Source organism: Idiotropiscis lumnitzeri, chromosome 3 (genome assembly GCF_059441095.1).
Source record: "Idiotropiscis lumnitzeri isolate Australia: NSW breed Sydney's pygmy pipehorse chromosome 3, RoL_Ilum_1.0, whole genome shotgun sequence".
NCBI classification, from domain to species: Eukaryota; Metazoa; Chordata; class Actinopteri; order Syngnathiformes; family Syngnathidae; genus Idiotropiscis; species Idiotropiscis lumnitzeri.
In genome coordinates, this window is record NC_142393.1 from 29,977,737 (window position 1) to 30,001,213 (window position 23,477).

Consider the following 23,477-nt stretch of genomic DNA (forward strand, 5'->3'; position numbering starts at 1 on the left):
GTTAGTGGCCGACCTTTACCAGTAGCTTAAGTATGCATCTATCTGTGACTTCATAATGAAAGATATCAGCATATTTTCAGATGTAGAAAGTAGTTTTCTACCATTTCTATCTACATTCAAAACGAAGAAAAAAATATTTATGGTGATTTGTCCCACATACATTATATCACTCTAGAACATGTAATTTGTTGACGGTCCCTAACTCAGACGGTCACGGCGAATATCGAACGTCCTTCCAACTTTTTCTCGCAACTGAAACAGTTCACGCAACGAGTCGAGTCGTAAATTGGAGAATTGCACGGGATGGGAGACGCGAGAACGTATAAAGCATCAACTAAAGAAACAAGATTCTCGTATCGTCGTGTCACACGGCGGTAGCCATGGCAACGGGACGACAACAAAAAAAGTTGATTGAAAACCGCTAAGCTAAAACCTCGACGGTATGTTTTCATATATGTGTGAGTTCATACAACAAATATGTATAAATGGTATATATAATTGCATGCGTGTTTTTGTGGAGCAAAGTAGAGCATTTTAAAGTTCTGACAGCCAGCCACATATCCGTAAAAATAGTTAGATCATAGTTTATGGATGAAAATGTTGTATTTCACAAGGTACATCCAGAGCAAGAGATTCTGCATTTAGATGAAAATAAAAGTTAGGTTCCTCATAATGCTCACTTTTTATTCACACTCTTGTTTCATTTATTATTTTGCATGCAGTGCATGACCTAATGTGATGACAAAAATATTGGAAGCAGCCAACTGATGCAGATATGACATTAGGGTATGGGACCAGGCTGACATATTGCTGACGCACTCGAAGGCCAAGCGAATCAATCCACTAATGGGTGAAGTGATGGAGACGCCGAAGGAGTCCAATAATAAGGAGCAAGCAAAAAATGCAAACGAGCAGACGGAAGGAGTTGTACACGTCTCGGCTGCGAGTGATTTCCTGTAAGTGACTGATCACTTCCGGCAGGCACGGCTCTGGATTTTTATCTCTCCCAGGGAAAAGGTTGGATTGACCAATACACCCATCCACCCATTACCTGAAAGCATATCATAGATTTATAAATAGATTTCCTATTTTGGAATATCAAATAAAATGCTGGGGAGGCTTACGTGGGGATACACAGATTTCTGACGGGGTTAAAACACTCCCTTGCCCAGGTGTAGCCCCATCCCTCCCTTCCCCTGGTGTTGCCGCATCACTTCTTGTCATGACACTCATGCTCTCACATTGCACACACGCACATGGAAAGATTATTATGATTTGTGTTGTTGTTTGTGCAGATAGTATTTGCGTGTGCAGGAGCTGGAAGTTGAGTTGCAAGTGTATTTCATAGGTCCAGTCCACTCCTTCCTGAGTCATACAGGAGTAATTCCATCGAGGAAGTCCGGCTGCTTGCCATCGCTGACAACTTCCAGCGTCAGTATCGTCTTTTGTGTCCCGAACGCAAATCTCTGCTGCTCTGTCCGATAAACGAATGCGGCGTCCAGGTAACAGTCAACAATCCTCTGACAACTGCCCATTTTGATGTGTGTAACCGTGTAGCTCTGCCTGATCCCTGTATGCGTGTGTGTGTGTGTGTGTGTGTCTGTGTTCAGAAGTTTGTGTCGAACACTCTGCGGCCCACCATGACAAGCCATCCTGAGCTGTTAAATTGGGAAGGATGCACTTCGTTTGTGGCCGACTTCCTGTCTCCTAATCCTTTGGAGCCACCTGTCGAGCTCGTGAGTATATCAAATTGTGAGTATGATGTGGAATGCTGATAGTTCAAGCTTGCTCTTAACTCGAGAAACTAGTACATTGACACTCTCGGAAGTTAAAGTAACACTGTACATTGTTTACCATAGAGCAGTAGAAGGTGTGCTTGATTTTAATGGTTATAAAGACAACGTGCATTTGTTTACCTTAGTTTTGTATAGTTTTTTTTTCAATTTCCTATGCGCTGGGCAGAAAGATAGATATTTTTCTTAATAATGTGATCGTGATTTAAAAGATGATTTTTTTCAAGGTTCTCTTCCAATGTATTTTTAACAAGCACACGCAATAAATTATTATTTATTGCAATAATAATGCATCAGAATTAAATAGCGCTTTTCTGGACACTCACAGATGCATTACAATGGATACATTATTCATCAGCTCGCACATTCACACTCTGGTAGTGGTAAACTAAATATGTAGCCACAGCTGCCCTGACGGAAGCTGCCAGTGTGCGCCTTTGGCCCCTCCAACCACCACCCAAAAAAACACACCAAGCTGTGCAACAGTATGGGTGGCACTGGAGGCAAGGGGGGTCATGTGTCTTGCCCAAGGACACAACGACACACGACTGAGGCAGAGCGGGATTGGACCAGACAACCCTCTGATTACAAAATGATCTGCTCTTACCTCCTAAGCCACGTTCAGACCAAGCACGCACGCACGGACTGCTTGTCTCACACATGTTTCTATGCGCGGGGTGATGACATTGTGGGTAGCAGATAAGAGGAGGTTCACTCCTCCCCAGGCGAAAAAAAAGTTTGCACATTGCCAGTCAATCTGGTGACAGACGGTGGTTGTGTTGGCTGCCAAATGCTGTCTTGGGTGATAGTTAAACTGTTGTAAATTATTCAGTCCACTTACGAGATACTCCAACCTTGCACCCATTTCTGCAAGCCTGCTTCTCCTTTTTTTGTCTCAGTCCAGGGAAAGGAAGCTGGCTGAGTTGTGTGCCTCTCTTTCGGAAAGACCACAATGATATTGTTGTCCCACATAGTTTTTATTACACCACACACATTGTGACGTGTGCGTGTTGTTTTTTTTAATATTTGACAGTGTGTCTGCTTTTTCAAGTGCATGCGTGTGACATAGTAAATGCGTTCTTGACCACGATAGGCTGTCGCCGACATGATGCAGCCAAGCACGTGGAAGAAGCGGGAAAATTCACGCTATTCCAAATTAGTCACTCTGAGCCGGCACTTTATTTGCTGATTTTCAAACGACCCCAGGGGCCGAAATAGCACCCCACTCGCAATTGTCCAGAATTTTAGATGGACCAAACTTGAGCTGCATGTTACAAGCGATGCAGAACTTTATCTGTATAGTCAATTGCATGTTGAACAATGAGTTTGAATTATTTGAAGCGGAAAATGTGGGACCAGTTTACCATGCTTTGCTGATGTGAATTTCAGACAGTCAGCATCGAGAATGTACTTACGACATGACACACAGGCGCAGCACAAGCAGACACACAGCAAATTAGAGTTGGGAAAGAAAAGAAAACAGTCACACAGTGTGATGAAATAAAAACAACGAGGGACATACCTTTGCAGTCTGTGAGACCTTGAGTTACAGATCACAGCAGGCTCCCTGAGTCTTTCCTTGTATATAGCTGTAGAACTGCCAACCAAGATAGCATTCAGCAGCTGACACAACACCGTTTACCAGACTGACTTGCTATGTTTGACCTTTTTTCTCTGTAGGGAAAGAGGATCCCACTCTCTTCTCCGATCGACCAAGTTGTGGTTACTCTATGGACAAAAGCACCCAGGGCGACGCAATATTTCCTGTTGGGTTTGAATCTAGCATCACGCACTGTGCCTCCCCTGCGTTAAATTAACCGCTGCGTGTCCGGGTTAGTTGTTGAATTGTTCTAAAGAAACGATTCACCAGGGGTGACATCCCTGGTCAATGTATAGCTATTGAACCCTCTCACTGGGATGTTTGGGGAAAGCTTTTAAGCAGGGTTGGTGTTCAGCCACTTTCATCATGAAAAATGTGAGAGTTGAGCCCTTTCACCAGAAAAAGTGGGGTTGTTGAGTCGGTTAGCTTGGGAAAATGTAGGTATTGAACTTTTTCATTTGCAAAATTGTCTCTATTTGTGCAGCCCAAGTTCTTGTTCTCTGCCACCTCGGTGTTGCGTAGTCAGACAGCAACATGTTTCGAGTACGCTGCCGTACTGTGCAGTCTGCTGCTCGGCGCCAACTATGACGCTTACTGTGTTAGTGGCTACGCTAGCAAGGAGATGTGTCTGCTCGACCAAAGACGACATCAGTGCCCCGTGCTGGACGCCCAGGCAACGGTAATAAAGTCGGCCGGTCACCACGTGTACGTGATCTGACAACAGTCTATTGTTTTTGTCGTGCAGGCCACAACCTCTGACTTGGTGGCTGAGAGTGAGCCCGGGCTGAGATTTCAGCGGGAGCCCAAGAGTCGTTTCTTGACGCAACAGGCCAAGAAGAAACAGGAAGAGGCCGAAGCCAAAGCCAAGCAACAGGAGGTAACATGAAAACACTTTTCAGTGTCACTTAGTCTGAGCACTTACAACATCTGACCCGAGCAGGAGGTTCCGCAGCCACCGGTCGACCCCCTGCAAGGTTTGCGAGTCCACTGTTGGGTTTTGGTGTTGGCTGGATGCCGCAGTGTCCAGGAGAACTTCTTTGTCGACCCGCTGACCGGAAGGAGCTACAGCACAACGTATGAGCAGTTTCTGGGCGTAGAGAGCGTGTGGAACCATCTCAACTACTACGTCAACATGCAGGACTGCAAGGACGGCTGTGCTGTGAGTGTGGAAAAACTTTATGGCCTGCAAGTCAGTCATTTTAAACTGATGTAAAATGTCCAAGACAGTTTTGAAACAACTGCATATATATGTTTTTTTTGTTTGTTTTTATTGTAGGGGAGCACTTGAAAAGTGCAGCAGTCAAGCAAAATCCATAAAATGTGTTATACTTTTAGTTTTCATCCATCCATGCATGTTCTGTATCACTTGTACTCTTACGCTGGTGGATAAAATAGAGGCTATCCCAGCTGACTGCGTGTAAGAGGCGTAATGTACCGCCACACACATCTGTTTTTGTCCCGATTTTGCCCCGCTCCGAACAAGCTATAAGGTTATCCTTCTATTAGATCTATGTCGAGTGGATTAATCTCGAGAATATTGTCCAAAATGGGTCGGACCAGCAAACTTAAAATTTTAAACGTGTTGAATTTCCGACCAAAAAGTTTCATGTGGTTCTCTTGAGTCATTTGACTCCATGAACTGTGATGTAACCAGAATGTAATGAAAGAAGCACACTGACTATCATCGAAGAAAGCAGTAATAAATGAAACAAAGTGTCTCCGCGATCTAATTTCTTTTAATAAAACTGGGATTTATAGGCAGCGGTCACCAAATTTTTTAGCAGTTTTCATAAGAAGAGATATTTTGAAGGACCGACATTTTCGTAAAAATAAAAAAACTAAAACAAATAATGTCACTCACCACGCGCTACTTTAGCTTCGAGAGCCCTGATCGTATGCCAAATTCTGATAAGTGTGATAAGTGTGTACTCATTTGCACACAATTGTTGTCTACGCTTTAGTGATTTTAATAATCTGGCGATAAAGCTTAACTTTTCTATTCCATGGTCCGGCTACCACCGGTTATGACTATTATTAAAGCAAGCAGAGAACAGGCTAGCTGAAGTCAGCAATATGAAGCCAACCCATTTTCATGCCCTTTTATCCGAGCCAACGTGTGCCGGTCGCGTTTGTCTCTTAAGTCATCCTGTTTCAACCGGATTGTTTTGGTGGTAAACGTCTTTCGGCCCATACCCAAATATGCATTTTGGGGCCATTTTCAGTGGCCAAAAACAGCTCGATCCTTTGATTTCCATCTTAAGAAAACACTGCTATGATGACTGTCAGATCTATGTCCCGCTGAGCAAAAAATACATTTTCTTATGAAGGCCACTTTTGTCTTGTCTGGAGGAAATCAAGACGTGGATAGCACTACATTTTTTAAATTTCAAGGAAAACAAAACAGAAATCATTGTGTTTGGTGTTGGGTCCCTGTGGCCCTTGTACTTTTCATCCTGCTGACTTGCTCCCCGAGCCCCTTATCTAAGGCTAACAACAGTCTCGAACTTGGGTCTTAAACTGGAGAATAACTTTAAACTGGACCAGCAAATCGGTGCTGTTGTTAAATCCATCTTTTTTCATCTCAGGCAGCAGGTTAAAGTCAAGAAAATCCTTTCTTTCTCCTTTCAACAACACTTTTCAACTGTAATTAATGCCTTCGTCACATCTTGGCCGGATTACTTACCCATTCCTACAGGCTCGCTAATCGTCTATAACCCGGCCAGCACTCATGTGAACTGTCATGGAAGTGTGGGCACTCTGGACTGCTGTTCGGTGCATTGGCAAAAATATCAGTCAGTACCCGTCCCCCCACCCTAAGGCGGAGGGAGGCTTCCCTCTCGTCCACCGGGGTGAACCTCAATGTAGAGGTTCCAAGCCGGAGGGCAATAAGTATGCCCACACCTGCTTGGCACTCTCACATTGTGCAACTCCAGAGTCCAAGTGTGCCCAACCTCTCTTGGACTGGTACCAGAGCCTGACTCCATCTAGGTGGAACTTCTCGGCCTCACGCACCAGCTCGGACTCCTTCCCGGCCAGAAAGATGACATTCCATGTCCTAAGAGCTAGTTTCTGTAGCTGAAGATCGGTTCCTGCCTTTTGCCGCCGCCCATCTCACAGGGCAGCCACCCGTTTGGGCCCTCCCACAGGTGGTTAGCCCATGGGAAGAGGGACCCACGTTGCTTTTTCGGACTGATGAACATGAAAAATAATGAAGTTCTCAAATTGACTTTTTACTACCGAAAATTGCAAAATTAGTAAAGTATCCTTTCAAAAATATTTTAATGACCACACGGCAAAACCATTGGGAGGGGGCTGTGGCAGTTAAACACAAACGCACAGCTGTAGGTGCAAGGCGGTCTCCAATTGTCCATGTCACATGTGTAGATGACTGCATCTTCAGCAAGGCAAGATCTTGCAGTTCACCTGTATAACGGTATTTTTCGTGCACCATTGTCAAGCACGGACCCAGCGAGTCTATTTGTGCTTCCGCAATCTCAAGCATGTGTGTGCTTCCACCGTGCTTATTTTAATGCATTTGTGCGTCTGTGTGTGTGTTTGCATGTGCGCAGGAGCTGGTGTATGACCTGCATGACATCAAATTGTGGGAGCCCGTCCTGTTTGGTGCCATCAGTAAAAGACAACTGAGCATAAACCTCTTAAAGAGGAAAGAGATGAAAATGATGGGCATGACTTGGGTATGTGGGCTCTGTGTGGATGTTTTGTGTGCGTGCATGCATGAGGCAAAGCCACAGTTGTTGGAATGTGAAACTCAAATATAACAAATTAGACACAAGATTTTCCGAATATAAACTGAAATTGCAGCAGGGTCAAAGAAATACATTGTGAAGGTTTTTCTGTAAAGGAGGAAGAAGAGGAAGAGGAGGAGCGTGTCTTTGAGATGCCGAGATCCTGGGTTACTTCAATCAGCATTTCTAAACAAGGTAGCCGATGTCTGATCCCATTGCTCCCCCTCACACATTTCACTGCATTTGACAATTTTGACTTATGTGTAGCATTGTTTGAACAAAACACCACAATGACATGAAAAATTTCCATTAATAATGGTTTCTTCGTGCAGCAGTCAGAAATTTGGGGATTAGTGTGAATTTAAACCCATCGAGTCGCTCCCACATCAATCCTCTATCAAGTCTGCCTTTCTTTCACCTTCAAAATATTTTCAGACTCTGCTCATCCCTCGTGACTCTTTTGCCAAGACCCTCATTCACTCACTTCAAATCTCGACTAGTGCAACAAAGTCCTGTACGTGGTGCCTCGCAAGATCCTGGGCAATTTCCAATATGTCCAGAACCCCTGCTAGTTCTAACCCGCTTAAAGCCTTTGCAGATTACGAATAGACTTCAAACATACCTAAATCATCTACAGAATCCTGTATACTTAGTCCTACCATAGAGTACATCCCTGAATTTGTCCATTCAAGGAAGCTGCTCTCATCCGACGCTGGCCTTCTCCCATCCCCAACACAAACCTCCCTCATTTTGAGATAGTGATTAAACAAATTATTATGCGCAACAGTTTTGTTGACGAAGTTACATGTTAACGTTGGAACCATTCTTGGATATCACCTTAATAACTCATCCATTGAAGCTGCAAGTCCATGTATCATTTACTCCTGGATCTCGTTTGACTTTGCAAGCGTTGTCCCCCAGAGTTGCTGTTTGGAGGTGTACTGTGCTAGTCAAATCAAGTCAATTTATTTAGCCCTTAGTCACAAGCGTGTTTCAGAGAGCTTTACATGCCCACAGTTGGCAAATATTAACAACCGCCCCTGATCTTAACCCCCCGGGAGAATAAGGAAAAACTGAAAAAAAAACATTTGGGGAAAAACCACAGATAGAGGAATGCACCATCTAAGGTGATCAGGCTGCAATGGACGCAGACTAGGCAACATTTCACACATATTATGAGGCTGTAAAATTTTAGCTAAAATACTGTCAAAATCGTCATGCGACCTTCGGAGGACCCAGCCTGTGAATTTGGTCACAAGGATAGAGAGAGAGCGAGACAACAGCATGCTGCATGATGGCCTTTTATTATCCTGGATTTATCCATTTCTGGGTTACAAGGCAAACATGGTGGATTATATACGTAACAAGGTTGTTTAACTGGGGTAGATATAGTGCGCTGCGAATGCATGTGATGTAATTGTCAGGTTTGCTCGCCGGTGGGCGAGGAGGTGGGTGGACCCAAAGAGCGAGGAAGCAGGGAAAAGGGTAAACTAAAGGGAATTTATTAAATTAATCAATGAGGACAAATAACATGGCGTGGACAAACAACCGTGGCAGGGTGCAAAATGACTATGACGAACTAAACTTGACTAAACAGAACAAAAACCGAGGAACGAAGACAGTGACAAAAACTAGGGACAAGAGCGGGAGCAAGAGCGGGAGCAAGAGCGGGAGCAAGAGCGGGAGCGAAGCGAGAACATGAGCGTGAACGAGATCAGGGAGCGGTCGTGACAGTCCAAATGAAGCAGCAGGAGAAATGTTCCGACCATGGGTTGTCGGAGTGAGGTGTTTAAATAGTCCAGTCAATAGGGGAGCAGATGGGAATCAGGTGTGTTGATGATAACGGGGAACAGGTGCGTGGCTGGTGAGACAGAGTGCTGAGGGGAAACGCCCTGACAAACATAAACAAAAGTGCACATGGTAGGAAGGTGACAAAAACAATAACAAAAGCACATGCAGACGAAAACAATGACAAAAACCCCTGTCATGCCCGACGCGGATCATGACAGTAATAAGTAAAAAGGAGAAGAAACATAACACCTTAATTCAAGTTAAACTGAACTTGTATTTCCTCACATCCGAGTGTCAAGTCAAGGAATCTATTTTGAATAAACCCTCCACTCATTAAATATGAACGGAAATTGGAACATGACGCAAATGTAATGATATCTTTATTGAATTGGATGGCCTTTGTGCAAAAGTTTGAAGGTGTATTGTTTGTTGCTTTTTGGATGGAGGCCTGCGCTTGTTTTTGTTTCCTTGTGACAAAAGTCAACCATGGCACATAGCAGTGATGTGTTGCGTGTCATTATTTTGTAATGTTTTGTGTTGTGTTCAGACTTGGAGACTCGTTGGCCAGGAGGCAAGAAGTTGACTCGCTACAAGAAAGCAGAACTGGAGAGGTTTGCACCTCACCTGCGACTGGATGGGCTGGTGACCCGATTGAGCATCTACAAGGACCTGGACTGTGAGCATACATGTGAAGTGCATGTGAGATGATGATGCATTCACGTGTGTCTAATGTGTGTGTGTGCGCGTGTGTGTGCATTGCAGGCACAGAGGTGGTGACAGTAAAGGAGTGGTACCTGGGTAGAAACGACCACCTGAGGGAACGAGAAATCTACAAGTTGACAGGCATCACCACTGAGCGCTTCACGCCGGGACGACACTTTCATCTTTTATGTAAATTCTTACATCTTATTCACACACATGCACAAACATATATGTGTATCCCATGCCGGGACTCAAGGCGCTCTGCTGGAATGAAGCCGTATAGGCAAAAAAAAAAAAAGACACCATGCCATGGCTCCCTATTGTCCCATTGTCAACTCTAGCATGTTCATTTGGTTTCAATTAATGATGTTGTTTTGTTACTACAATTTTATCAAGTCAAAGATGTTTTTTGATTGTTTTACTCGATTATGATTTCAGTGAAGTTAAGTGCAATAAGATGAGGCTCGAAGCTCGTCAAATTCGGGGGCCATCTGTCAACTTCACACATCGTTTAACCACACAGCAGCTGTCCATTAATTTAAAACAATCCATGCAGCACGTTCAATTGTCATTGTTGGCATCTTACTTTGTTGGTCTCGACAGGCTCTTCTATATATTTATAATGATTATTATTCATGCACTCACTCATTCACGCTTTGGTGGTGGTAGACTACATTATGTGGCCACAGCTGCCCTGCGGCCTGCGGCCTGGGCTCCCTTCCATCCTTACACTTTGATCCTTATTCATAAAATTCCTTAAATCTTAGCCGGAACCATTCAAATTTAAACGGTGGCCAAACCTAGTAATAAGTCTAAAGTGTAAAAAGGATCGAGCATAAAAACTGCCTTTATGCTCTGCCCCGTCTGCCTCTCCTCCTTCTCCACAATCATCCTTCACAACCCTCACTTTCATTTGACGTAATTTGAAACACTTTATTTTCAGTTCACAGATTCACCTCCGCTCAAACAGATGGCGCTGAGCATGAGATGGAATTCAGTGGGGCTCGCGTGGACGGCCTGGTCCGGCGTGTGGACACACCGGAGGAAATGACTGAGAGTTTCAAGGGCCGCGAGGACTTCCTCTACTATCGACAAGTCATATTCGATAGCAACATCCAGGTGCCAGAGGAAAGCATCGGCACAGAGCCAGAAGAGCGACCTCTGCTGGTAAATCACTTCTGATGACATCCAATATATAGTCGACAGTCGTAGACTTTTCTATTTAGACCTGCCACTGTAGTTAGTCAGTCAATTAGCCAGTTAGTTGGCCAGTCGTTCGACTGGTTAGTTAATAATAAGAATCTATCCATTCATTGTCTGAACCGCATCTCTTCACAAGGGTTTCGGGGGTGCTAACGCCTATCCCAGCTATCTTTGGGCTGTAGGCGGGGTACACCCTGGACTGCTTGCTAGCCCATCACAGGGCAAACAAAGACAAACAACCATTTGCACTCGCAATCAGACCTAAGGACAATTTAGACGAGTATTCCCAGAGGAAACCCACAAAGGCACAGGCGAGAACATGCAGACTCCACACACTCTCGAACTCTCGAACTCTGCACCACTGAACAGTGAGCTAACCAGTCAACAACCCTGACCCCTTATATAATAATATATTATAATATTTCTATATAATGAACAGATTTTATTTCTTAAATTCACATTGTGGATAGTAGCAAACTGCATTTTTTTGTCTGTCTGTCTTTTTGCTTTCCGTTTCAGTTTTGGGAGTAGATATACCTTCCACACGTTTATTAATTTGCCTGCTATTTTACACTGCAAAGTTGGATACGCTCCACTTTAACACAGTTCCAGACAGACATCCGAGAAAAGTCAACTCAATCCGGTGATAAAATCGCTATCCTCGTCAATCTTGGGTTAGTTTAGAAATGAGCATGGCCTCTATCTTATTTGCTAGTGTCTTTAAGCGGAGTAGAGGAGGGGCTCCTCCTTCCGCTCGTGACAGAAAAGAAAAGTTTGAACATTGCTAATAAGTCTGGTGAAGAGTCTTTGTATCATTACTTTGGCTGCTATGCTATTGTAAATTGAGACGTTAATTATTGATCTAATTAATTACCACCATAACTTTTTGAGGAAAACAGAAGGGAAAACCTCTTGAATCAGTCGTTTATACAAAATATAAAGGGCTGCACTATGGAATAATTTTCCAAATTAGCATTTAATGTCTTGATTCAAATGCACAAATTACAATAAATGGATGAGAACCGTAAATTAGCCATCTAATGAGTTTTTAGTAACGTTAATGAATTATGACACCTTGGCCGTTAGCCTTGCGTAATGCACAGACGCCTTTGTTTTTTTTTTGTTTTTTTCAAATTTATGTTTATTTGGGTAGGAAAGGGTTAAATGCAAGGACGGAAGCACATTAAAAGGACAAAGATGGACGGCGACGGAGGGTCAATATTTTTACGAATAAGGACGGAAGTGTAAGGTACGGGGTGTCCAGGTCACGGACTGGCAAAATAGGGTAAAGCCCCCATCTATGGAAATAAACATATTGTATAATGACGGTAGGTACTAGGCATGTGAAGCATACAAAGCCCAAATTATTCTTTCAAATGTAATATTTGCCAACTTTTTAAGCCAGGTATGTTGCAAATGTTCACTTACTTTGGTAGAAAGTTGGTCACACATGTAACTCAACCATCCGCCACTGCCTCAAAGTCATGTACTATCTATGTTCTTGTATGTAATGTATTCGTTTTCTAGTTGATAGTTTGTTGGTTAGTTATTTGGTTAGTTCATTCATTGGCTGAATCGTTGGATAGTTTATTTTTTGATTGGTTAATTACGTCTTTGACTTTGTTATTAACATTGATAGTTGGGTAATTGCAACTTAGGTAAGTTTGTTTTGCATTTTGTCAGTCAATTAGTCAATTATTTCATTAGTTAATTAGTTGCTCCAAAACAACGTTCCTGTGGTTGACAACCGTAATGTCTGTGACCTGCACCAACATGACTTGAATAGAACAACATCAAGAGTCTGCAACTGTCGTAGTGAATCATGTTGGCGTGTGTGTGTGCGTGAATGTGCGTGTGTGCGTGGGGGTGGGCGTGTGTGTGTGTGTGTGCATACAGAAAGTGTTGGAGCGTTTCCACAGAAATCCAAATAAGGATGCCAATGACGATGTGGCTGAGCGAGTGTTTGTGGCGTCGCAGAGAAAGATGGAGGTGAAATACCATCTAGAGGAGCAACGTTTCGTCCCGTGCACGAGGACCTTTATCAAACCACGAGAGTCAAATGAACAGCAACACCGGGCTGAGGACTTTCGGGCTGACATGGTCTCCGGCTTCCACGTACGCATACCCAACCTTGAGTTTGTCAGTGAGCACTTACAGGTGCAACTCATTGATCGTTTTTGTCTGCTTATTTAGGTGGATCCCGCCCAGAAGCCCCTCCACACACTGGCTCTCTACGACCTTCTCTCCGACCTCGTCAATGCTGAGAAGGATGTGGCTCTCCAGATCAAGAGTTCCAAAAAAGAGGTAAGTGCACTTAATTCTTCTTCAACATTTCCTTCATGTCATGTGACCACCATCATACGACCACATGACATTTTGTCTCTCTAACTTGCTGGAGTAGCAGGCGAGAATTATTTCTACAATCTATTTTTATAGTAATGCTAATTTGGAAAGGACATCGTATTTCCTTATTTGTAGCAACTGACATGCATTTTTGGTCTTCCGGTCACGTTCCAGCATTGCTTATTGTTATAGCCATCGCCATAATGTACCGATTTTTGTTCACTTTAGACCGTTTTTTGCCTCATGCCTGCTGTACCTCTGCTCGATCATTTTTGTCTCATGTGCATCAACCTTTGCCAAGATTAAAAGTTTTTTGCTGTCACCAACTCAACTGGTTACATGAGGCGAGTGTGTCATAACTGAATGAGCACCACAAATGTGATTATATCCTTTCTGTTTTTGAAGTGACCTGTTTGAGAAAAACTTTAACCCCTTTCCACTCCGTTTTATACATTCATACACACGACAGCTAGCCATGTTGATATTGTTTGGTACTATGCATCCATCCATCCATCCATCTGTACCGCTTCTCCTTACTAGGGTCGCGGGGGGTGCTGGAGCCTATCCCAGCTATCTTCGGGCAGTAGGCAGGGGACACCCTGAACTGGTTGCCAGCCAATTGCAGGGCACACAGAGACAAACAACCATCCGCGCTCACACTCATACCTATGGGCAATTTAGAGTGTTCAATCGGCCTGCCATCTGTTTGGAATGTGGGAGAGAAACCGGAGTACCCGGAGGAAACCCACGCAGGCACGGGGAGAACATACAAACTCCACACAGGATGGCCGGAGCCGATCGAACCCACGCCCGATGCTGTCTCTCACTGTGAGGCCATTGTGCTAACCAGTCGGCCACCGTGCCGCTGTTTGGAACTATTTAAAAACAATTACAGCACCACAGTAAAAAAAACAAAAAAAAAACATCTTCACAGCCAGCTCTCCCGTTCATTTGAGCCAGTGATGCTCGCGCTGCTTTTGATGACGAGGAATGGAAAAATAGATCAATACTTAACATGACACAACAAATATTTGATGTTTTCTCAATGTGCGTTGTTTGAGTTTTGTTATTCCTCTTTATTTTCGGTGACTTATTCTTTGTGTTTTACTTTTTTTCTTCTGTTCTTTTTGTCTGGCTTGTTGCTTTCCTTTTGTAATGCCACATCTGAGATATTGACAGTGTGGGAGTGTATTTGTATGTGATTTTCGTCCTCATGCCTGTCTTTTTTATCTGTTGATTTGCTGGTTCAGTAGTAGCGTGTTCCTACTACGGGAGGTTGGGTGCTGTGGGTTGTTTCTGATGTCCGGAATGTATGGGTTTTGTTGTGATTTTAATAATGCAATTTTTATTGCAGTGAATGTTTAAATACAGGAAAGATATGGTCCAGTTTGTTTCCTCTTCATGTGTAAATTAGATGTTACTAGTGCTGTCGTCTATAGCAGGGGTGGGCAAACCTTTTGATTGGCGGGCCACAATGGGTTCTTTTGACAGAGGGGCTGGACCTGGAGCAGATAGGTGGAGTGTTTTGGTAACCTCACCACATCGGAGAATTTTTTTTTTAAATGAAAGCGAACAATAGCATTACAACATTTTTTTTTTGGAAAAACAGTATTTAGAAAATAAAACATTAACAAGGTTTATTCATTTAATTTTTTTTCAAGTTTAACGGGCCGGATTAAAACATTTAACGGGTCACATGTGGCCCCCGGGCCGTAGTTTGCCCACGCCTGGTCTATAGTGTTCAGAGGATATGTGAGTTCTTGTGCGTTTCTTTATTTCCAATGACATCTAAGTATAGTTTTATATTATTTAACTAAACTAAAATAATAAAGATGCTCTTATTGTGTGTGCCAAGGCCGTAATAAATGACCTTTAGCATTCCAGGAGACTGAGGCAGTTTCCCCACAATGTAGGGTATGTGTTCAAACTCGAATAATGCCTCCCTTATTCCTCCAGAGCAGACCTTTTCAGAATTAAAAAAGCATCTAGTCAGACTGCTTTGATATCATACAGTGTGCTAACTGACTCAATTTTTGTATTGTATTTGTGCCTTGCCATGATATGCAGTAATACCGTCGTTGTATGCACAGGTGCGAGACATTGTGGCCTGCAGAGAGCAGGAGGAGGCAGACATTCTTCTTCACTTCTCACCGTGGACGACCACCGGTGCCGACAAGGCCCACAATCTCCGCGAGGAAATGGTTTGATTCCGGTGTAGTGCATTACATACCACAAAAACAAATGACATAGGACAGTACCAACAGTCACACATGCGATGACCTGACTCATTTAGATTCATTAAATTTACCTCACAGGGTGAAGAAAATTTTATTTTAATGCAATAGTAAGAAATTACATGTGAAAGCTATTTTCAGAGTTTTAGAACTTATTTATAATGTGATGTGGCCCGCAGACCTTAATTTGTCCAGGTCTGATCTCATCAGTGACAAAACTGGAAACAAACGTGGGCGCATGTGTGTGTCGCTTAGGAGCGCGTGGCAGCTGAGGAACAGCGGTGGTTGCATGAGAAGGAAGATGACTTCCTGGCTCCCTTCCTCAGCCCACTGTGTGATGTTGAAATTTTGAGCGCTGACGATGCACAGCGTATTTACGAGGATAGCTTGAAAGACTTCAAGGAGCGAATGCTCACACAGGCACAACTTATTCAAGAACGTCACGACCAGGTACCTCACAATAGAAAGAACACCTCATAGTGTAACACATGTCGAGATAGTTTTTTAAATTTGGACAAAGTGCAGGTTTTTTTTTCTCAATATAAGAGTTCTCAGATTGTCTTCATAAAAGTTCTATGACAAACTTTACCATACTTAATCAGAAACCCTTTTGGTTTGGGGAAAAACTTTCCTTACGGCTCATGCAAATTTCGTTACCTTGACAGTCGGGGACCCAGCTGGGGCCTTGCGATGAAGTGACAACTACTCTGGGTGCATCTCAATCGATTAATTACACTGACAAAACGTTTTTTATCCGAAGCTAACGCTCGTAACACAGTTGGTAATGCTAATACGGACAAATACTGCAGCACTGCTTGCCTTTTGGCTTGGCTGTAATGGTGCTCAATGCAGTGGAGTTCAACCATGGCTTGAAAATGGAAACTCTTAATGGGTCGCCACTCTAGACAATAATTCAATTTGGCCACAAGTAGTTATCAGCTACAACTAATTCTACATTGAATAATGTTACCTGCTTACATTGACTGTTGGCAAAGAGCAGTGACAGCAATGGCTGTTTGCTTTTCCGCACTGAAATTTCCACCTGCGAGTGAAAGAAGCTGTTTTCATTAGCCGTGAATGCAATCGGCTGTGTCTACGCCCACAACGGCGCAAACTGCCCTTTATTTAATGTGCGTCTGAGGAATTGCCGACACCTGGAGTACTCTGCCTCCATGTGGATATAGAAAACAAGGTGTGCATCGTGGGACAATCACAAAAATAACGCCCTAAATAAGTATATAACCCTAACCGATGACTAGTCGTGTCACATTTTGCTTACCTTATAGTTTGGTGACATGAGAGGGTAGCAATATTAGGAACAGCCTGTGCCATCGTGTTCATGAATACTTCTCTGACAGTCAAATTTCATAGTGTGTATGCGGGTGTGCGTTTGTGCAGGCAACTAAAGCTCTTCAGAAGAAACAAGAACATTACCAAGAGAACCAGCAGAACATGAGCCACCAGGAGGAGAAGGAGTATCAGGCCTACTGTGCCCAGCACACCTTTCAGATACACATCGCCCAGAAACGCCTCAGCATGTGAATCACGCACACGCACACTCACGCACACGCACGCGCACACACACTTACATGATACAATGTGTGTTTGCAGGCACAAGAGATCAGCAACTCAAAGGTACCGTGCACTGGACCAAAGGCTCAAACAAGACCCTCGACTGGCTCCTTACCTACTCAACTGAACACACACACACACACAATGTGTCATTTAAGGCCTTGTGGATGATATAACCTCTGAAGCTTGACTTTCTAATTTACACCATAACATTTGTTTGTTTGCAGCGTCACAACAGGTTTCAAGAAGCCCTGTCTGAAAAGACAGGAAGACTGACGTTTAGTTTTTAAGTGGCCATTTTAGTTGCAATAACGCCTCACCTCACACGCTGATTTTCTTTCCTCTGCTCTTGCATCAAACCCCAGGACCAATTCATCATTGCTCATTTCCTTTATCTTATTATTGGTACTTAATTGAGAATAAAACGTATTAAAATAAATTCAACTAAACAAAAACAATTAAGTGGGAAGTTATTTATTTGTGTTTGGTGGCATTAACGCTACATACATGCACACAAACTCTTGCTTCCGAGGAATGTGTTCACCTTGAGGCCAGTTTTCAAATGTATGTTTTCAGGCTCCAATAATGTTGTCATATTAGCAAATCAAAAACAACTGCATCTTTTAGTTTTCAGTTAAGCAATTATTTCATCTAAATGCACGATAAGTTGATTGGATGCTCTAAAATTATCTCCAGGTGTGATTGTGAGCGTGAGTGTTTGTCTTTGTGTGCCCTGTGATTGGCAGGCAACCAAGTAGAATACAAAATTATATTAAAGGGCAAATAGGTTTTAGTCCTTGTATTTCAACTATTATGGAGGACACAAAAAGCATTTATCAAATAAAACGAGAAGTCTTGTGCACAGTAATGGATGGTCAAGGTCTTCAAGGCCTTCTCTGCTGGCCTAACATAATCAAGGAAAATGTATCATATTCTTCACATTGATGTCATATTACCTCCTAGTGTTCTATTTTTAGGGGAGCGTTTTTATCCAATCAGAATTAGCTTGTGTTGCCAGGCAGGTTTCGCTATACCAGGAGTACGTTCTGTTCGTCCGAGGCCTTCAGATACAATCGTGCGGGCATCTGTTCTGTCAAAGTCAATGAGCTTTCAGATTTGATAGACAGTTGCAATATCCAATCAGATCACAAATTGGTTACAGTGAGCTTTCTCGCTGGCCTTACCCTGAAGGTAGTGAACGCGTTATGTGATTGGATACTCACTCGTGAGGGGGCAGCGTTATGCGGAATCAACACACCCGGAAGTCGTAACTGGCGACCGTTTGAAAATCTAAAATATATTCTTGCTTTTTTTAAGCCACAATGGCCGCAGGAGGGAAAAGTGAAGATTTAATTGCAGATACACTTGCGAGGCCATTTTCAAGACGGGCCTTTCAAGAGAAGCAGGTCGTCGTTCAAAACTTACTTAGTACTGTGTAAGTGTGTTTCTGTATATTATTTGTTCAGCCGTGATGTCATAAATTATAGTATTATGAGGGATTTATTCAAGTAGGCCTAAGTAGGACTTCACTGAAGGCCCAGGTGTGAAATGTACGGCCTGCCACTGCGTGATTGTGTTTACTGATTATATTATTCTCATATGCTAGATTTATATAACTGAGATTAAATGTGTTTAATTCCGGAGACTTCATGAATTGCACTCCACATTTGCAACACATGCACATAGTCAGTCTGCATATAATTACTGATGACAAACAGCACTTCCCATACACACCAAAATTAATACAGCACATTTGCCTCATAGACAGTAGAGCTAAAGACACAACAAATTTGGCACTGGAGACCATTGCAAAAACACATTTTAAAGACACGACATTTCGAGATCTGAGCAGTACACACAATTACACACAGAGAACATTACAGGATGATGCCAAGCCTTGGGATAAGCCATGGAACCAGACGGGAATCAACCGTGGGACAACCCGCCCTTGGACTTGGACTCGTGAGATGGGAGGTCATGAGGAAGACCGATGTCAACCGACTCTGAGAAAAAAACTGTCTAAGTGAAAATCATATACATGTGAAGGCGGCATTTGAGAAAGCGCAATTTTTCCTTGACTGCATCCATCTCAGATGTGGGTCCTCTCGAGGATAAGAAAGGCCACCCAGATATTCAAATTCCAACACAGCAACTAGACATGTCAAAGCTGACTAGAGGCTACACCTTAACACCTTTTACCAAAACCTGAACTTGAATCATTAACCCAACCTTGAAACCCTCATAGGTTTGTAACCCTTACACTTGCTACCCTAATTTGAAACCAATACTTCTATTTTCAATATTTATTATTGTTTTTATATATATATATATGTATTGTTTATACACACTGCCTAATTGAAAGTGTGTTGCTTTAATAAGAATATGATTATTGAACGCAGTGACTCTCAGGTATCTACTGAACTGAAAAAAAAAATTACTGCAGTTTTCAAAACAATCAACCTATTCTCTATATCACTTATGCTCACTAGACTAGCACTCAAATCTTTATTCACAATCACAACCGTAATATATACATTATAGAAACCAGTGTCAGGGGTAGCGCGTTACAAAAATAACCATTACAATAATATATTACATTTTGGCAGTAAGCAAGTGTTATAACGACTTGGTGTCATTTATTTTGTAAAATTAACATCACTCAGTCTGGTAACGTGTTACAAATGCAGGACCTTGATACAACTTCAATCAAATACTGTAAAAGAAAGTGCAGCTTTCCTCCTCACTGAGTCAGCTGTGAAACGAGGCAACCTTCACAATCAGACTTTGACTCCCTGCAAGTGTGTAAAAGCATGAATAAGCAGATATATTGTTTGAACTCCCATCCAATTGTTTTTTTTTGTATTTTGGCAATTCTTCTTAATGACTGACACCAATTACATGGTTTCATAAAATAAAATGGAAAACATATACTAAAAAACATGCCAGAATAAACCCAAGCAAAAAACAGTGAATAAATTATAAATAACTGAGTCATAATGCTTTTTAGATGTGCTTTTAATAAATTTTGTGACATAAATTGTATTTTGTGACTCATTTCCTTTCGTGTGTCATATTTCTATGGCCCGGGCAGCGACCTACAGGCAAAAGAAAATACATCTTTTATTCATTCATACAATCCTCCCTCACGGTTAACCAGGTCTATAGGAATAATCCAAGTTGCTTGGAAGAGTGTTTCGGCCTTCATGTGAAAACACAATGTCGATTTTGAAGGTCTAAATATACAAAAAAGACCTTGAGAAATTTTGTACACATCATGCCAAGCACAAAAATCAATATTTTAGAGATTTATTTTGTAGAATTTCCTAAAATGCTTTAGTAGCACCCCATCCAAATTTTAATGAAGCATTCAGTTTCCCCTACTTCTCTGGAAATTGGGAAGCATATGTAACAGCCCAAGACCTACAAAAAAGTCTTTGGAGGTAAACTTTAGAGGAGGTCTACCATTTTGTTTTTGGCCTTTTATAGATGTTTTATTTTAATAAACTCCTCTAAGGGAATTTAGCTGATCATCCCGCCACAATGTGATGCTTCATAGTTGGCTACAGGGATTTTTTGGGGGGCACCGCCCCCAAGATGCTGAGCCTTCCATTTGGAAATGTTACTGCTTGTCCGTCACTAGTTTTTCCAGCTCCGTGTGACTGTTGTTGCGGTTAAAACCCCCCAAAACAAAACATCTATCCATTATCTGAGCCGCTTCTCACGAGAGTTGCGGGCGTGCTGGAGCCTATCCCAGCTGTCTTCGGGCAGCAGGCTGGGTATACACCCAGAACAGTTTGCCAGCCAACCACAGGCGCCACAAAGACGAACAACCATCCACGCTCACAAACACAACTAGGGGCAATTCAGAGTCCAATCAACCTACTATGCATGTATTTGGAATGTGGGAGGAAACTGCAAACTCCACACAGTAAGGCCGTAACCGAACAATTCACCTCTGAACTGTGATGCGAACGTGCTAACTAGTTGTCCACCGTGCCGCCCTCAAAACAAAATAATTTAAAAGAAAATTCAAAAACTCATAGATCATTTCAAACCAGCTTGAAGGGAAAGTGCTATTAGTGTTCCGGACTGACAACCGTGAAGGGTTTCATGAACACTTTGCCCACAGCGGAGAAGAATCCCCTGATTCTGCTTTGCGCAGCTCTGTCGTGCCAGTTGTTGAGTGTGTTGGTCAAGTGTGTCAGCACAGCGTCATCAAAGCATGGCTCTTCAGACATCAATGCTACGAGCAACTTCTCCTTGGAGCCAAACTGTCTACAGAGGTATTTGATGACTGCATGGATAAATCTGCTGTAGCTGACCATGTCCTCAGCAGCCAGTGATGCCAAGTTGATTGTGAGCACTTTGTCCGAGAGACGTCGGATGATCAGAAGCATATCATCCGGCTGCAGGGACTTGCGAACCTTCTTTGGGAAGCACTTGACCATTGTAATGATCAGCATGCTAACAAAGTTCCTGGTCACCTCTCGTAGCGAAGACTCTGTGATGATGGGCTCTGAGTGGTTCTGGTGCTGTCGGTTACATGCAGAAACGGAAGCTTCTGACTCCAACTCTGACTCTGACTCCCACTCCGGAGTCCTCTGAGAACTGAAAGCTTCAGGTTGCGAGGTCACAATGGAGGTGACGAGAGTGTCAATATCTTTTAATGCGCCGCACACCTCGTCTGCGCTGGCTTTCCTCTTTCTCGGCTCCATCTCCATCCAAAGGAGCACCTGCTGCAAAAATTTCCCAACAGAATCCTCAATAATGGTTTTCATGACTTCTGGATGCTGGACTATTTGCTCACTGCATCTGCTTGGAGATCGCTTGCTGGAAAACTCTGCAGTGAGGTTGGCCTGGTTGGCCTCAATGTAATTGTAAATTTTATCTCTCAGCTGTGTGGAGAACATTGTGATGTCACCTCTAAGACTGTCTATGGTCTTGCTGACTCTTTGTCCTTCCAAGGGATACTTGTCGTACAGGTCCTCCACTTCATTCTGTATTCCTTCAAAATTGAGAGGGGGAGGACTGCCGTGCGTTTCCAGGTTGGAAACCGGCAGGGATCCCTCAGGATGGAATGCACTGCTACGGGCCGAGTATCGTGGAACCCCCACCAGGAAGTCGGACTCCTTCTGCACATCTGGAGAGGCAACATCTGTCATAAGCTTCGCAAATTGATTTTTTGAAAACTCCACAAAGCTGCTTTTGCGGAGAACCTCCTGGTGGGGCGTGGGCTGCTCTCGAGAAGAAAAAAAGTTGGTCAAGGTCTTCAGGATCAACCTCAGATCAAAATGAGGACAGGCAGACATGCTGCTCTTTCTGTCTATATTGGTGGCATAGTGAAGATCACCTTTAATCGTTGTGACAATGTCAGACGCTGTCCCATGAAGGTCCGGGGAGTTATTTGTTGGGGAACCTGTAGGAACGGAGTCTGTGGGCTCTGACCACTTGCGTAGGATTTCAGTCACCGCCTCTGTCGTCTCTCCAGCACCAATGTTTGATTTTGGACTACAAGGTGACTTTGAGCTCTGAGGCTCCTCATTGTCTTTCGCCTGAGTGCTGCCGGTGTGTTGACGCCAGCATGCTCCCAAACACCGTGTGGTGGATTCCACATGTCCCAGATAAGACCACAGAGTGCCACAGGAGAGCCTTACCATCTTCGACAGAACCTCCAGCTTAGTGAACACCCCCGGGACGTAGATGACGGGTACCAGTGGTTCAGCGTCTGTGTCGGTGGCCAACGCCAAAGTCCGGTTGACCCTTTGGGAGATCTCGTCTGCAAGCAGCGAGTCCAGCTTGTTGGCATAGTCAGACGGCTGCTCAGGAACGCTCAGTGCTGATGCGAAGGCAGTGTTCATGGCACCATCCATGACTGGCGCCATGCGTTTGGACTTCATGTCCACCGCCCGCTGCTGGAGCAGTGGCAGGATCATTTTCAGGGTGTCAGCCGCGAGTTTCTGAGCAATCTCTATGCACATGTCAGCCAAGATGGCCCCCGTGTCTGAGTCAAAGTCTCTGGCAGCTAGCAGACACCACTGTGCTGAAGAGATGTTTTCAAAATGTTTCATCACAATTGGGAGGACCACCTCCTGCTTGTCCGTGCATCCCGACTCCATTCTCGAACATCAAAGGTGCCCCAATTGTGGCGACAAATTATCCAAATTAAAGCATGACACACTCAAACTTGCCAAAGAGGGACACTGTTTCACCCTATGACAAAGGGGCCCTTTGCTAGAAAATCCCAAATGCCTTATGATGTCAGAATATTGCTCTGCCTCTCTGTGATGGGGCAATGCTCTGCTTCCTGTCTGATTGATGATGTCACTTTGGTCTCCTTGTATGAAAGGTGTGGCCCTGACAATGCTGTCTTGTAAGGTAAATGTTTACTTCAATGGTCATTCTTTCGCTTCAACTGAAATCACATTGTCACTGAAAGTTCTGTTGTGGCACATTCTTGACTGTTGACGACTTTTCAATGTTCTAAGTTTAGCGG

General features: G+C 43.4%; 2 protein-coding genes across 3 annotated transcripts; one reads left to right on the forward strand and one right to left on the reverse strand.

The window, feature by feature from the left end:
• Positions 1–265: 265 nt before the first annotated feature.
• On the forward strand, positions 266–17,360 carry drc7 (dynein regulatory complex subunit 7). 2 transcript variants are annotated; one of them, XM_088290938.1, is made up of 18 exons: positions 266–440; positions 786–956; positions 1,349–1,502; positions 1,611–1,736; positions 3,878–4,072; positions 4,139–4,270; positions 4,334–4,552; positions 6,963–7,088; positions 7,256–7,334; positions 9,478–9,606; positions 9,693–9,821; positions 10,576–10,799; positions 12,732–12,950; positions 13,029–13,139; positions 15,269–15,379; positions 15,668–15,862; positions 16,811–16,950; positions 17,024–17,360. In XM_088290938.1, exons 2-18 carry the CDS (start codon positions 847–849, stop codon positions 17,109–17,111), a joined length of 2,487 nt encoding a protein of 828 aa, XP_088147064.1. In that variant the 5' UTR covers positions 266–440; positions 786–846; the 3' UTR covers positions 17,112–17,360. The 2 variants fall into 2 exon arrangements, with proteins under 2 accessions (XP_088147064.1, XP_088147065.1); XM_088290939.1 differs by lacking the exon at positions 15,668–15,862.
• Positions 17,361–21,060: 3,700 nt separating this feature from the next.
• Positions 21,061–23,100, reverse strand: LOC148340766 (uncharacterized). The gene has a single exon (XM_088289461.1). It carries the CDS (start codon positions 23,098–23,100, stop codon positions 21,061–21,063), a length of 2,040 nt encoding a protein of 679 aa, XP_088145587.1.
• Between the last annotated feature and the right edge of the window lie 377 nt (positions 23,101–23,477).